The sequence below is a fragment of the Pelophylax lessonae genome (genome assembly GCF_965119305.1).
Source record: "Pelophylax lessonae genome assembly, chromosome: 5".
NCBI lineage: Eukaryota > Metazoa > Chordata > Amphibia > Anura > Ranidae > Pelophylax > Pelophylax lessonae.
The window spans coordinates 519,085,682-519,098,868 of record NC_138772.1 but is presented as its reverse complement, the minus strand read 5'-3'; the positions used below and the strand labels follow the sequence as shown (position 1 = coordinate 519,098,868).

Below are 13,187 nucleotides of genomic sequence, written 5' to 3'. Positions count from 1 at the left end.
TCAATACAAAGTTAACGACACCCCCAGATCAGTTCGCATATCGCAGTGCGAACTGATAGTTTGGACATGAATCGGATCGCATTGATGTGAACCGCCATGGCATGCAATCCGATTCTGCTGCGGACCCAAAAAGTGGCGATTTTGGCTCTGAGGAAGAGGGTCCTCCCTCGAAACGCGTAAGCCACATCAGGTTTTGAGGACGCCATCACGCTATCCAGCAGTAGAGAAGTGTCCTGGAAGCGAGCGGTGCCCATTTCCTATATGCTTGTTCATATGCTACGTTTGTGAGTATATTGTACGCTACCCTTCTTTGATTTTAATAAAAGTGGTAATGCACAAGGTCGGTACGCCCTTCTCTTGTTGTTCTCTTGTAGGACCCAAAAAAGGGTCCTGTGCGTGTTCAGTCCGAATCCGATGCAAATTCAGCCATACAATTTATATGGCTGAATTCGCATCACACAGACATCGCATGTGATTATTACAGCCATGCACTCCGAATCACATGCGATGTCTGTCATTGCGATAGTGCGAACCGGGGCTAAATGTTGAAAAAAGGTTTCAAAATAAAGTGACTGGTGCTCTCTATCCATGCTTGTATCACATCCAGCGCAGGTGCTCCACTCTGTGCTCCCCTTATGGTATTGGACTCCCTGTATGACTCTATTCATATCCTTTTTCCTTTAACCAGTTTTCCCTTCTGAGTCCGCAGTCAGTGGAACAAGTTACCCCAATGAAAGATTTCCCCTTGTCTCATGTCCAGTGATAACTGTAGAATTTGGGATCAAACATCCCTTTTTTATCCTGGTCATCAAGTAAAAACCGAAATGGTGAATCTCTTCTCAGCATGGTAACAGATGGTAATAATAAACACCAGCCAGGGGTCCTGACACTTCCACACTGTGATCAGAGTTACTGTTGCAAATCACTAATAAAAAGTATTTATTTCCATATAAAAATGCACGCGTCTGAGCCTTTGATAAAGCCCACTGGGCACTACACGTGAAGTGGGCGGTAATGTAATCACACTGGGACCGGTGGGAGTGGTGCCATTTATAACACTGCAAATCGCTTATAAACCTCCTTTAATTAGTGAGGTTCATTAAAGCAGGTGAGAAGACACCCATAGATGCAGTGAAGGGCACTGTGGTGATCAGAGGCAATTACTGAAGAGTTTCTGGTGTATGGAACTGCACTTTGTTTGACGGACATTAAATCATTTATTGATGGACTGTATAAATATTTAAAAGAAAAGATGGACTCACGTAAATGTATTATTTATACATGATTTTTACACTGTTTTCAAATATTTATTTATGCATTATAATATGAATGTACTTTATTGAAGGAGAGCGCTGCACTTTTTTGCAACTATATAACGTTCTTTTCTATTGTCTCTTTTTGTAGGTTCAGGAGTTTCACCAGCTGGAGAGTAACCTTCAGGTTTGCCAGTTCCTGGCTGACACCAGGAAGTTCCTGCATCAGATGATTCGCACCATTAATATCAAAGAGGAGGTGCTCATAACCATGCAGATTGTGGGTGACCTGTCCTATGCCTGGCAGCTGATTGACAGGCGAGTGCTCTTTTAAAGCCAAGTTCTAGCCTTCCCTTCAGTCTTGTACAGACTCCTCTCATGTACTGAAATTGCTTATTCTGATTCGCTGCTCACCGTGTGCTTTATTATTAATATTATTATTATTTTGGATTTGTATAGCGCCAGCAGTTTACTCAGCGCTTTACAATGTTACAGGGAGACCATACAGTTACATTACAATAAAATACAAAAGGATTAAGATGTCCCTGCTCTGAAGAGCTTACAATCTAATGGGGTTGGGCAGGTGTTACAAAAGGTTGTAACAGTAGGCAATGAGCTGATGGAAGATTAGTTGGCAGTGTGATAGGCTTCCCCGAAGAGATGCGTTTTCAGGGATCGCCTGAAAGCAGCTAAAGTTGAGATAGCCATACAGGTTGAGGTAGAGCATTCCAGAGGATGGGAGAGGCCTTGGAGAAATCCTGGAGATGAGCATGGGAGGAGGAGACAAGGGAGCTTGCCTTGTTTCCTGGCTGGAGGACGGTACAGCATCATTCAGCTCTTTAACTCCCTAGCTTTACTGTCCCTGGTCCACTCCTTTCAGCCTTTGGATTTCACTTATTTCAATCATGGAGGCTCAGCATCACATGTGTTGCCTAGGGTGGTCTTCATGCAAATGCAGCCTGCCTATGTATGCCCACTCCTCCAGATTATGCTTTCAGGAAACTATGTACAGCACCGTGCCAGCCCCTCTCCCCAGCCATCATCTGTTTGCATTTTATTGAGAAATACAGAGATGGCATCACAGGGTCTAAAATAGGTACAGTATATCATAAAGACAGGTTTAATTCGCTTGTTAATGGGATGGGAAGGCAAAATATAAAAAGATTAAATGTCTGCTTTAAGCATGTATACAAACATGGGTATCTGACTCGTTCTAGGTTAGAGACTTCCTATCCTCGAACAAGCAATGTAGCTCACAATTAACAATTTAACAATGCAAGCTCCCTTATTTATTGTAATGGAACCGCCGACCCACATTGTACTTGCGGTCTTCCGTCAGTATACGGCTTCCTTGCAGTCCTCAACATAGATATCAAAACCTAGCCGCCCCCATACAAAGCTAGCCAACATCTTAGCTTGTACTGGAATCACTCTTTACTGAACAGTCACACAGAATGTATATACAGCATGGACCTCCCCCTCCCGATCATATTACCACACACAGTTCAGGGGTTGCCTGATTACATTATCATATGCAGGTGAAATTGCATACAGAAACAGAATTAACCTGAACTAATTATCTAGCCATCTGGACAGAACAATGTGAGTTCATTAACATTTAACAATGGGACAGACAGACTTAACACAATCCACATCCCATTTCAAAACAGACAATAGGACAAGACTGCCAATGTCAGTCTGTCCGTCTCCTACATTGAAGTACATGGAATACACATCTACATATTGCTATGATTATTTAGGAGTCAGACTTCATGGCAGCAGGCTATAGGTCTCACAGTGTAAAGTGGGATTACATCTTCATATTCCTTGAGAGATATTGCTGTCCCACTTGAAGCAATCTAAACCATTAAGTATCTGTCTTTCACTCCCAGTGACGGTGAGTACCTTCACATTTATATTCTGACAGGTTCCTATATAGGGTGACTCGTTCAAACAGGAATTATTAGGCTACTTTATTTTCAAGCACATATATATTTATATTGTTTTTTTTTTTCTCTGTAGTTTCACATCTATTATGCAGGAAAGTATAAGAGCCAGTCCATTCATGGTGACCAAACTCAGAGCCACTTTCCTAAAGGCAAGTAACCTTACATCGAACATATGTTTTGGTGTCTTTATTTAATGTACAGCTCCAGGTATAACATTATTTTACACTGGGATAATGTGGAGAATGGATTGCATTTCTGTCAAGTATTCTTGATATGTGTTCCCCTCTAGGAAGAGCCCTCACTTATTTTTTATCCTAGTGACAGGAGGTCAGAAAGTGATCAGAAAAGGCAACAAAACCACTCGTAGTAGAGCTAGGAAGCCTTCAAAATCAAGTCTGCTTTTAATTGCGTCTGTATCTTGCTGTGGCAGTGACACTGATTCACCAAATGTTTGGTGCTGAGACTAAAAGTAAGGGCTAATCTATCTAATGTAAAAAGAAAATTTGTAGTTATTCCCCCACTATATCTAAAACTAAGCAAAATAAACATTTAAACGGTGTTGGGCTTTGATGTTAATGTGTGTTGGCAAAAGTGTAAAAACTATTACAGTTTGTTCAAACAGCAGGCAACACAATGTACCCAACAATACTGGTATTTGGAGATAGATGTGTTCCTAGCAACCCACTGGACCCAGTGCAGTGCCTCCCTAAAGGCTCCAAATTCGCTTTTCAACTTTCCCTCTAACTCTAGTCACTGCCCCCCAGCTATCTGACAACCAAATACTGCACCACTGTCCTAACTTCATAGGCGCCACACCAAGTTGTGGGATACGGGGACTGTGCCTGAACCCATAAGTCAGAGCAAAGTTCTCCAGAGAGAAAAGATTCTAAAAGGTTCTCCGTAGCCCCCAGAAGGGGTTAGGAGGCAAGCAGCCTGGCAAATGGGGACGTTTTAATTATAAGTACAGGTAATATGGAATCTATTATATTTTTCAACACAAAGTCTGTCTGAATTCATGTACATCAAAAGTTATGTCATCATGTTTTGGATAGAGTAGAGAAGAACCTCTGTTGGAGAGTGAGGGGAAATCTAAGTTTTTACACAAATAAATGCACTTTTTTTTTTTTTTTTTTTGGACTTTATGGGCACAACTGTGGTTCAAGTATTTTTTGGCTAGATATAGAATTAACTTGGACGTGGCTAGGTGGTACATTTTGGGGGTTAACAGATGTCCATTCTGCCCTCCTATAGTTCCCCATTCGTCTTACTTCTAATATTATTTTCTCTATCGCTCATTGACAGACGTAGTCTTCTTGATTCTCAAGAGCTGGGTTATGTTGTCTCCGCAGGAGTAGGACTAGGCAGAAAGACAAAACGTTCTGGCTCCACCTTAGGGGCAGTCCCTGAGGGTATATCCTCCCTCTCTCTGCTACAGGGAATCAGTTTTTTTCTGTCTAGTCAGGAGTAAGGACCTAAGTTCCTTGCTGGGATCTTTTGGTCCTGGCAAGACTTTTTTCTTTTAGAAAAAGACATTTTTTAGGTAGTTTTCTCCAGTGTTTTTTCCTGTGAGATCTTCAAGCAAAAATGCCGGACTGGGCGACACTTGTGGTCACCCCAGCCGGCCTACGAGCGCGCGCAGACCATGGCATTGCACTTGGTCGGCCGCGACATATTCAAGTAAGTATGCGGGGCCGGGCGACGGGCTGGATGTTGAGATCCAGTGGTCACCCCGGTTTCTGCCTACGAGCGCGTGCAGACCAGAGCTCCGCGCTGGGTCGGCCGCGACGGAGTCCCAGTGGAGGGACTGACCTTGCGAGTTAAAAGTCTCGCTTGGACGCCAGGAACCAGAGAGTCGAGGCGTCCGGAGTGGTCCACAAACCCCCACCCCGGTGGAGAGGGTATTGTGAAGAGAGGGTGCCTGTCGGTTCGGTATGGTGAGTAAACGTTCCCTTTTTTCCTCGTTATGAGGCAGTATGTATTATGGGCCCCTCCATATATGGTCAGTATATATCTGATACTTACAAGTCCCCCTTGTAATACAGCATGTGTTTGTGGGAAGTGGACTTGGTTTAAGAGCTAACACTCTACCCAGCAGACTGTAGCATTACAGCAGACATAGGAGGTATAATCCTACCTTATTTGTAGTGTATCTCCTGTAGATCTATCAATCGCCACTCAGCAGAGATGCAGGTGGATGTGCTGGGAAAAACGATTTCGGCGGTCCGCCGCCATTTTGCCGTAGACCAGGTGCATGCATGTCCTCAGGTCACGCCGGCCGCCATGTTTTTGGAGTCTAATGTCTCCTATATGGGGGCGGCCATGTTTCATGAGCCCAGCTACCTCGTGGAGAAGCTGGGAACGCCGGAAGGCGTACACAGGGGGCGGAGCCACGTCCTTCTACCCGGGAAAAAGCAACAGCTCCTTCCAGTCTGTAAAGACAGACGCTGACTGCAGTTGGTTGGAAACTTCACTGCATCGGTTGGTGAGCCTTGGGGGTCCCTCTCTCTCTCTGTGGGATCGAGAAGCAGGTACTCTGAGGGGCGTTATTGCGCTAGGGGGAGACACATAAAAAAAAAAAAAAAGAGGTATTTTTTATTTAAAAAAAAAAAAAAAAAAAAAAAAGAAGTTTTTTTGTGTTTTCTGGCAAAGGTGTCCTGAATTATCATGGACCCTGCCACTCATGTATCTCCTCCGGATCCCCTCGAGGGGTCTGCGGGATCCTCCAGCACCCCACTGACGATTAAATCATTGTCCGCTATTATGGAAGCTTGTGTCCCGGGTGGAAGTGGCTTGTCAGGGACAGGGCGCAAGTAAGCGACCCCCGCCTAACCCCTTATTATCTGAAACCTCGGATTCAGACTCTGAGCCTATTTCTGCAGTTGCAGGTACTTCATCTGGTATTGGTGTCTCGTGTACTGTCTTTTCAGACAGTGAGGAGGATGTTTCGGCATCAGCCATAGCCAGAGAGGAAGCGTTGGTAAACGCACTCATGGTATCTGTTCAAGAGACCTTAAGATTACAGGGTATTCCGTCAGAAATAGCTGAAACTGAAATCCCTTTTGGGACTAAAAACGCATCTAGTGGCGAAGGTTTTTTCCATTGCCCAAATGTTTTGGCAATCCAATCAAAGAAGAATGGAGTCTGCCAAAACGCATTTCTACTATTTCTAAACGCATTAACAGGCGTTATCCGTTTGAGGAAACCCTCATTAAGAAATGGACAGAACCACCTGTGGTGGATTCACCAATTGCTAGATTGAATAAAGCCACGGTTATTCCTCTAGAAGACGCTCCGTCTTTTAAAGATCCAGTGGATCGCAAGATAGAAGCTATGTCTCGCACCATGTTTACCTTGATTGGATCAGCTTTCAGACCAATAATTGCTATTGGTCTGGTTTCGCAGGCTGTAACTGTATGGACCAAGTGGTTACGCCGGGACCTAGAAGAGGTCCCTCAGGCGGTATCAGATTTGTTGGAACAGATGATACAGGGGTTACAGTTTGTGTGTGATGCGGCGTTAGACGCCACTTCATTATTGGCGCGAGCATCTGTCTCAGCGGTGGTTCTCAAGCGTACACTGTGGCTAAAAGGTTGGTTAGCCGACCAAGGTTCCAAAAAAGCATTGGCTAATATCCCCTTTTCAGGAGAGCGTCTATTTGGAGCCAACTTAGATGAGATCATTAACCACTTGCCGACCGCCGCACGACTATCTACGTCGGCGGTCAGCCCCTCACAGGCAAACTAACGTAGGGCTACGTTGCTTGCTTGTGAGGGTCTAGGGAGCGAGCGCGCGCCCCCGGGGGCGCGCTCCCGCTCCCGCGTGGTCACGGACCCCCCCGCGCGTGTGACCAGCGGACCCGATGTCCGCCGGTCACTCGGCGATCGGCGGGGGAGAGGGAGAATGTCAGGCAGCTTGTGTAAACAAACTGCCTGTCATTGTCCTCGCTGCAAAGACACTGATAAAACGGATCTGGTATGTAGATCCGTTGATCAGTGTCCTTACAGCTAGAGCCACAGCCAATCACAGTAGAAACCACGCCCCTAGGGACACACACAGCCCCTCCCTTCCAAATAAAGTTAACCCCTTCACTACCAGTGTATTTTTACAGTAACAGTGCATATGTATAGCACTGATTACTGTAGAAATGTCACTGGTAACCCCAAAAGTGTCAAAAATGTCAGTCAAGGGTCCGATCTGTCCGCCGCAATGTCGCAGTACCGCAAAAAAAATCGCAGATCGCCGCCATTACGCGTTAAAAAAAAAAACAACAAAAATGACAAAAATCTTTCCCTTTGTTAGTAAACGCGATAACTTTTGCGCAAACCAATCAAAATACGCTTTTTGCGATTTTTTTTACCAAACATAGGTAGCATAAAACAAATTGGCCGAAAATTTTTAAAAATTTTGATTTTTACATTTTTTTTGGGGGGAATTTCATATAAAAAAATGTGAAAAATATTGCTATTTTTGCAAAATTGACGCTCTTTTTTTGTTTATAGCGCGTGATCAAAAAATCGCACAGGTGATCAAATACCACCAAAAGAAAGCTCTGTTTGTGGGAAAAAAAGGACGTCAAATTCGTTTAGGTACAGCGTCGCACGACCGCGCAATTGTGCGTTAAATTCACGCAGTGCCGAATCGCAAAATACCCCCTGGTCGGAATGGGGGTAAAATCTTCCGGGGCTTAAGTGGTTAAAGATCTCACGGGTGGAAAGAGCACCTTTTTACCGCAAAATTTTAAAGGTAGAGGAACTTGTCAAAGACGAGGGCCTTCTTTTTCTGCTCACAAGAGGTTTTTTCGTCCCGCGGGTGAAAAAACTAAGTCCTCCAAAGCTCCTGCAGGAGGCGTCAGGGGTCGTTGGTCGGGCAAGCAAAAGCCCGCCCCCTCTAGACCTGAAGATAAACCGTCCAAAGCCTGAAGGTGCGCCCCCCACCCATAACTGGGGTGGGGGAACGTCTTCGCCGGTTCCCGGATCCATGGCTTTCCAGAATCCCGGACAGATGGGTTTGCGAAGTCATAAGGTCAGGGTACAAGATCGAGTTTCGATCTCTCCCACCGGCGCGATTCTTCCCTTCCAATAGCCGACTATCCCCGGATCGTTTAGACGATCTGTGGAGAGCAGTCACAGATTTACTACAACAAGGAGTGGTAGTCCACGTTCCTTGGACAGAACGCTTTCAGGGGTTTTTATTCAAACCTATTTACAATACCCAGGAAAAGGGCAAAGTGCGTCCAATTCTGGACTTAAGGGCTCTCAATTCTTTTGTCTACATAAGAAGATTCAGAATGGAGTCCATTCGCACAGTAGCAGCCTTTCTGCATCCAGGGGATGTCCTAGCGTCCATAGACATCTAGGACGCATATCTTCACATTCCCATTTTCGCAGGACATCAGCGGTTTCTACGTTTTTCCGTAGAAGAGAACCACTATCAGTTTGTGGCGTTACCTTTCGGTCTCGCCACGGCTCCGCGGGTCTTCACAAAGGTGTTGGCCCCAATGTTGGCACTTCTGCGCCAAAGAGGCATATCGATTCTAGGTTACCTAGACGATCTTCTGCTTCATGCAGAGTCTCCTCAGACCTTGCTACAAAACATAGAAATTACTATGATTTCTTTACAGGAATTTGGGTGGCTGGTGAACCAGCAAAAGTCATTTCTGGTTCCCACCCAGAGGCTCGAATATCTGGGTCTAATTCTAGACACAGTCAGGACAAGAGTTTTTTCTTCCGGTAGGGAAACTCCGAAAGATTCAATCAGCAGTCCACCAACAGCTGGTCTTCCCTTCGGACTTGCATGAGGGGTCTGGGGTTGATGGTGGCTTCCTTCGAAGCAGTCCCATTTGCCCAGTCCCATACCCAAATTCTTCAGCAAGAGATTCCTCTCAGATGGAATCGGAATCCGGAATCCCTGGACAATCAGATCCGATTGAGCAAACAGACCAGAGAATCTCTGGTCTGGTGGCTTCGGTCTCCGATGCTCAGCCAGGGAAAGTCATTTCTGCCAATATATTGGACGACAGTGACCACGGATGCCAGTCTATCCGGATGGGGAGGAATTCTCGGTCAGTTATCTGTCCAGGGACTTTGGTCCCCGGAAGAATCCAGGTTACCGATAAATGTATTGGAACTGAGAGCGATCAGACTTTGTCTGATTCACTGGACCGAGCAGCTCCAGGGCAGCCCGGTTCGGATCCAGTCGGACAACGCCACGGCCGTGGCTTATGTCAATCACCAGGGGGGCACCAAGAGTGTCCGAGCGGCCAAAGAAGTGGCTTGCATTCTTCGCTGGGCGGAACGATTTGTTCCAGCAATCTCTGCGGTGTTCATTCCGGGGGTGGAGAATTGGCAGGCAGATTATCTCAGCCGTCAGACTCTGGATCAGGGGGAATGGTCCCTCCATCCAGACGTTTTCCACCAGTTGTGCCTACGATGGGGCACCCCGGATATGGATCTGTTGGCATCTCGATTCAACAGGAAAGTTCAGAGATTCGTGGCTCGCTCCCGCGATCCTCTAGCAGAAACCGCAGACGCACTGATCGCTCCGTGGGGGCAATACCAGCTAATGTATGCCTTCCCTCCTCTTGGGTTACTGCCAAGACTTCTTCGCAAGATAGAGGAGGAAGGAATTCCAGTAATCCTGGCAGCTCCGGACTGGCCTCGTCGAGCTTGTTACGCCGACTTGGTCAGACTGATGGCGGACGTCCCGTGGAGACTTCCTCTCAGGGAGGATCTACTGTCTCAGGGACCGATCTTCCATCCTGCTTTACGATCGCTGGTTTTAAACGGCCTGGTTATTGAGACCCAGGTGCTGAAGGACAAGGGATTGTCAGCTTCAGTTATTCCTACTCTAGTTAAAACAAGGAAAGCGACTTCCAGAAAGATTATCATCGTACATGGAAGTCTTATATTGTGTGATGTGAATCCCTTGGGTTCCATCTACATCTTTATTCGGTAGTCCGAATATTGGCTTTCTGCAACAGGGAGTTGAGCAGAAGCTGGCCTTGAGTGTTATCAAGGGTCTGGTTTCAGCATTTGCTATCTTCTTTCAGAAGCTTTTGTCTACTCATTCCTTGGTGCGGAATTTCATCCAGGGGGTGCGACACCTGGCTCTGCCAGTGCACGCGCCGTTACCATCCTGGGATCTTAATTTGGTGCTGACGGTTCTTCAGACACCTCCCTTTGAAAATATCAGGGAGATTCCCTTGCCTACTTTATCCCAGAAGGTGGTCTTCTTGGTGGCTATCACTTCTGCACGCAGGGCGTCAGAACTGGCTGCATTATACTGTTGTTCCCCAGATCTGGTGGTTCATAGGGATAAGGTTGTTCTTCATCCGAATCCATCCTTCCTTCTAAGGTGGTTTCAAAGTTTCATTGAATAAGGACAGTGTATTGTCCTTCCTATGTCCTTAGCCCAATCATCCTCGAGAATTTGCATGGCATTCCTTGGATGTAGTTCGGGCGATCAGGATATACTTGAATACTACGGATTCAATTTGTAAGACGGATTCACTGTTTGTGATCACGGATGGCCCTAAGAAGGGGTTGCCTGTTCTGCTGCGACCATCTTTAGATGGATCAGACAGACGGTGGTATAGGCTTATTTTATCTAAGGGTCGGGATCCCCCGTTCCCTGTTAAGGCGCATTTTACTCGGGCGCTTAGAGTTTCCTGGACCTTCCGCCATCAGGCGTCAGTGGTTCAGGTTTTCAAGGCGACTGTTTAGTAGTCGGTTCATACCTTTACAATATTGTATAAGGTTTATGTGATGGCATCGTCAGATGCCTCTTCTGGCTGCAAGGTTCCTGCAGGCCACTGTTTGAGGAGACTGTTGGTCTACCTCGAGGATTTGTGGGGTAGGTCTCCTCTGTTTACTCGATGAGTCCTTTGATACTTCTGGTTGGCTCCGGTTGGGCCTTCTAGATTGGATTTTGATTCTGTCAATCCCACCCCTCATTTTGTGGCACTGCTTCTGGATGTCCCAGCTCTTGAGAATCAAGAAGACTACGTCTGTCAATGAGCGATAGAGAAAAATGGATTTTTGTAAGATCTTACCGTAAAATCCTTTTCTCTTAAGCTCATTGACAGACGTAGTACCCGCCCCTCTATCATTGAGTTGGGTTGGGTTAAATTCTCTGTACTGCTTTAAAACAGAACTGATTCCCTGTAGCAGAGAGAGGGAGGATATACCCTCAGGGACTGCCCCTAAGGTGGAGCCAGAACGTTTTGTCTTTCTGCCTAGTCCTACTCCTGCGGAGACAACATAACCCAGCTCTTGAGAATCAAGAAGACTACGTCTGTCAATGAGCTTAAGAGAAAAGGATTTTACGGTAAGATCTTACAAAAATCCATTTATTGTTATTATTATACAGGATTTATCTAATATCCATGGAAAACTAAAACTTTTTGGCTATGCCTCCACTTTAACCACTTAAGCCCCGGAAGATTTTACCCCCTTCCTGACCAGGGCCTATTTTGCGATTCGGCACTGCGTGACTTTAACGGACAATTGCGCGGTCGTGCGACGCTGTACCTAAACGAATTTGACGTCCTTTTTTTTTCCCACAAACAGAGCTTTCTTTTGGTGGTATTTGATCACCTGTGCGATTTTTTTTTTTTTGATCATGCGCTATAAACAAAAAAAGAGCGTCAATTTTGCAAAAATAACAATATTTTTCACATTTTTTTATATGAAATTCCCCAAAAAAAATGTAAAAATCAAAATTTTTTTAACATTTTCGGCCAATTTGTTTTATGCTACATATGTTTGGTAAAAAAAAATCGCAAAAAGCGTATTTTGATTGGTTTGCGCAAAAGTTATCGCGTTTACTAACAAAGGGAAAGATTTTTGTCATTTTTGGTGTTTTTTTTTTAACGAGTAATGGCGGCGATCTGCGATTTTTTTTTTTTTTTTTTTTTTTTTTTTTTTTTTTCGGTACTGCGACATTGCGGCGGACAGATCGGACCCTTGACTGACATTTTTTACACTTTTGGGGTTACCAGTGACATTACTGCAGTAATCAGTGCTATACATATGCACTGTTACTGCAAAAATGACACTAGCAGGGAAGGGGTTAACTGTATTGGAGAGGGAGGGGTTAAGTGTGTCCTAGGGGCGTGATTCTAACTGTATAGGGACATGGCTATTGGTGTAAAAACAAAGCTCAACGGTCCTACATAGTAGAACCGTCTGATCTTCATTTTTACACCAGGGAGAATGACGGGCGGCTTGTTTACATAAGCCGCTCCGCCTTTCTCCCTTCACCGGAGCGATCGTAGTGTGACCGGCGGACATCGGGTCCGCCGCTCACACGCACTGACTTGTCAGCGAACGAGCCGCGGCGGGCGTGCGCGCGCCCGCAATTTGCTCTCAAGTCAGTGACAGGCGAGTGACGTACCCATACGTCACTCTGCCTGGCCGGGGCTTACCACCGCAGTATATAGTCGTGTGGCGGTCGGCAACCGGTTAAAGGATGAGTTCACTTTTTAGAAAAAAAAAATTAATAAATGCACATTTATTTTGCAGATAAAAAAATGTGCATTTATTGTTTCTTTATTTTTTTTTTGGAGCCTGTAAAGCATTGCAGCAGCGATCAGCAGATGGCTGGTGCCATGCAGATCTTTTGTAGATTTGTCAGAGTATCTGTGTGCCCATACATCCCATACGAAGAATCGGTGAACTACCAGTTCATTGAGAACTACAAGCCGACAGCCGCAAAGGATGTTGGGGCTTGTATTTCATTCACACACACAGCTGTGTAAATGAATGACACGGCCATGTGTGCAGAGCCCCGCACGGCCGTACAAATGGATCAGGCAGCGGCTGCAGCATTGGAAACCTGTTACATGTTCCACCCTAAAAACGAGTGGAGCATGTAACATGTTCCCAATGGTGAACTTTTCCTTTAGGCCATCAGGGTAGTCTCTCAGGTTTAATTGTATAGGAAATGGTTTGACAGCACTCCAGTGTCAGCGGATAAAAAGTATTTT

The 13,187-nt window shown here is 45.6% G+C and overlaps 1 protein-coding gene across 1 annotated transcript in view; it reads left to right on the top strand.

Moving 5' to 3' along the window:
- Nucleotides 1–13,187, top strand: part of WASHC5 (WASH complex subunit 5) — a 218,977-nt gene that overhangs the window by 52,374 nt on the left and 153,416 nt on the right. Inside the window, exons 12-13 of the mRNA XM_082257375.1 lie at nt 1,405–1,571; nt 3,276–3,351. Of these exons, the coding sequence (XP_082113501.1) occupies nt 1,405–1,571; nt 3,276–3,351 (243 nt within the window). The remainder of the gene's footprint in view (nt 1–1,404; nt 1,572–3,275; nt 3,352–13,187) is intronic.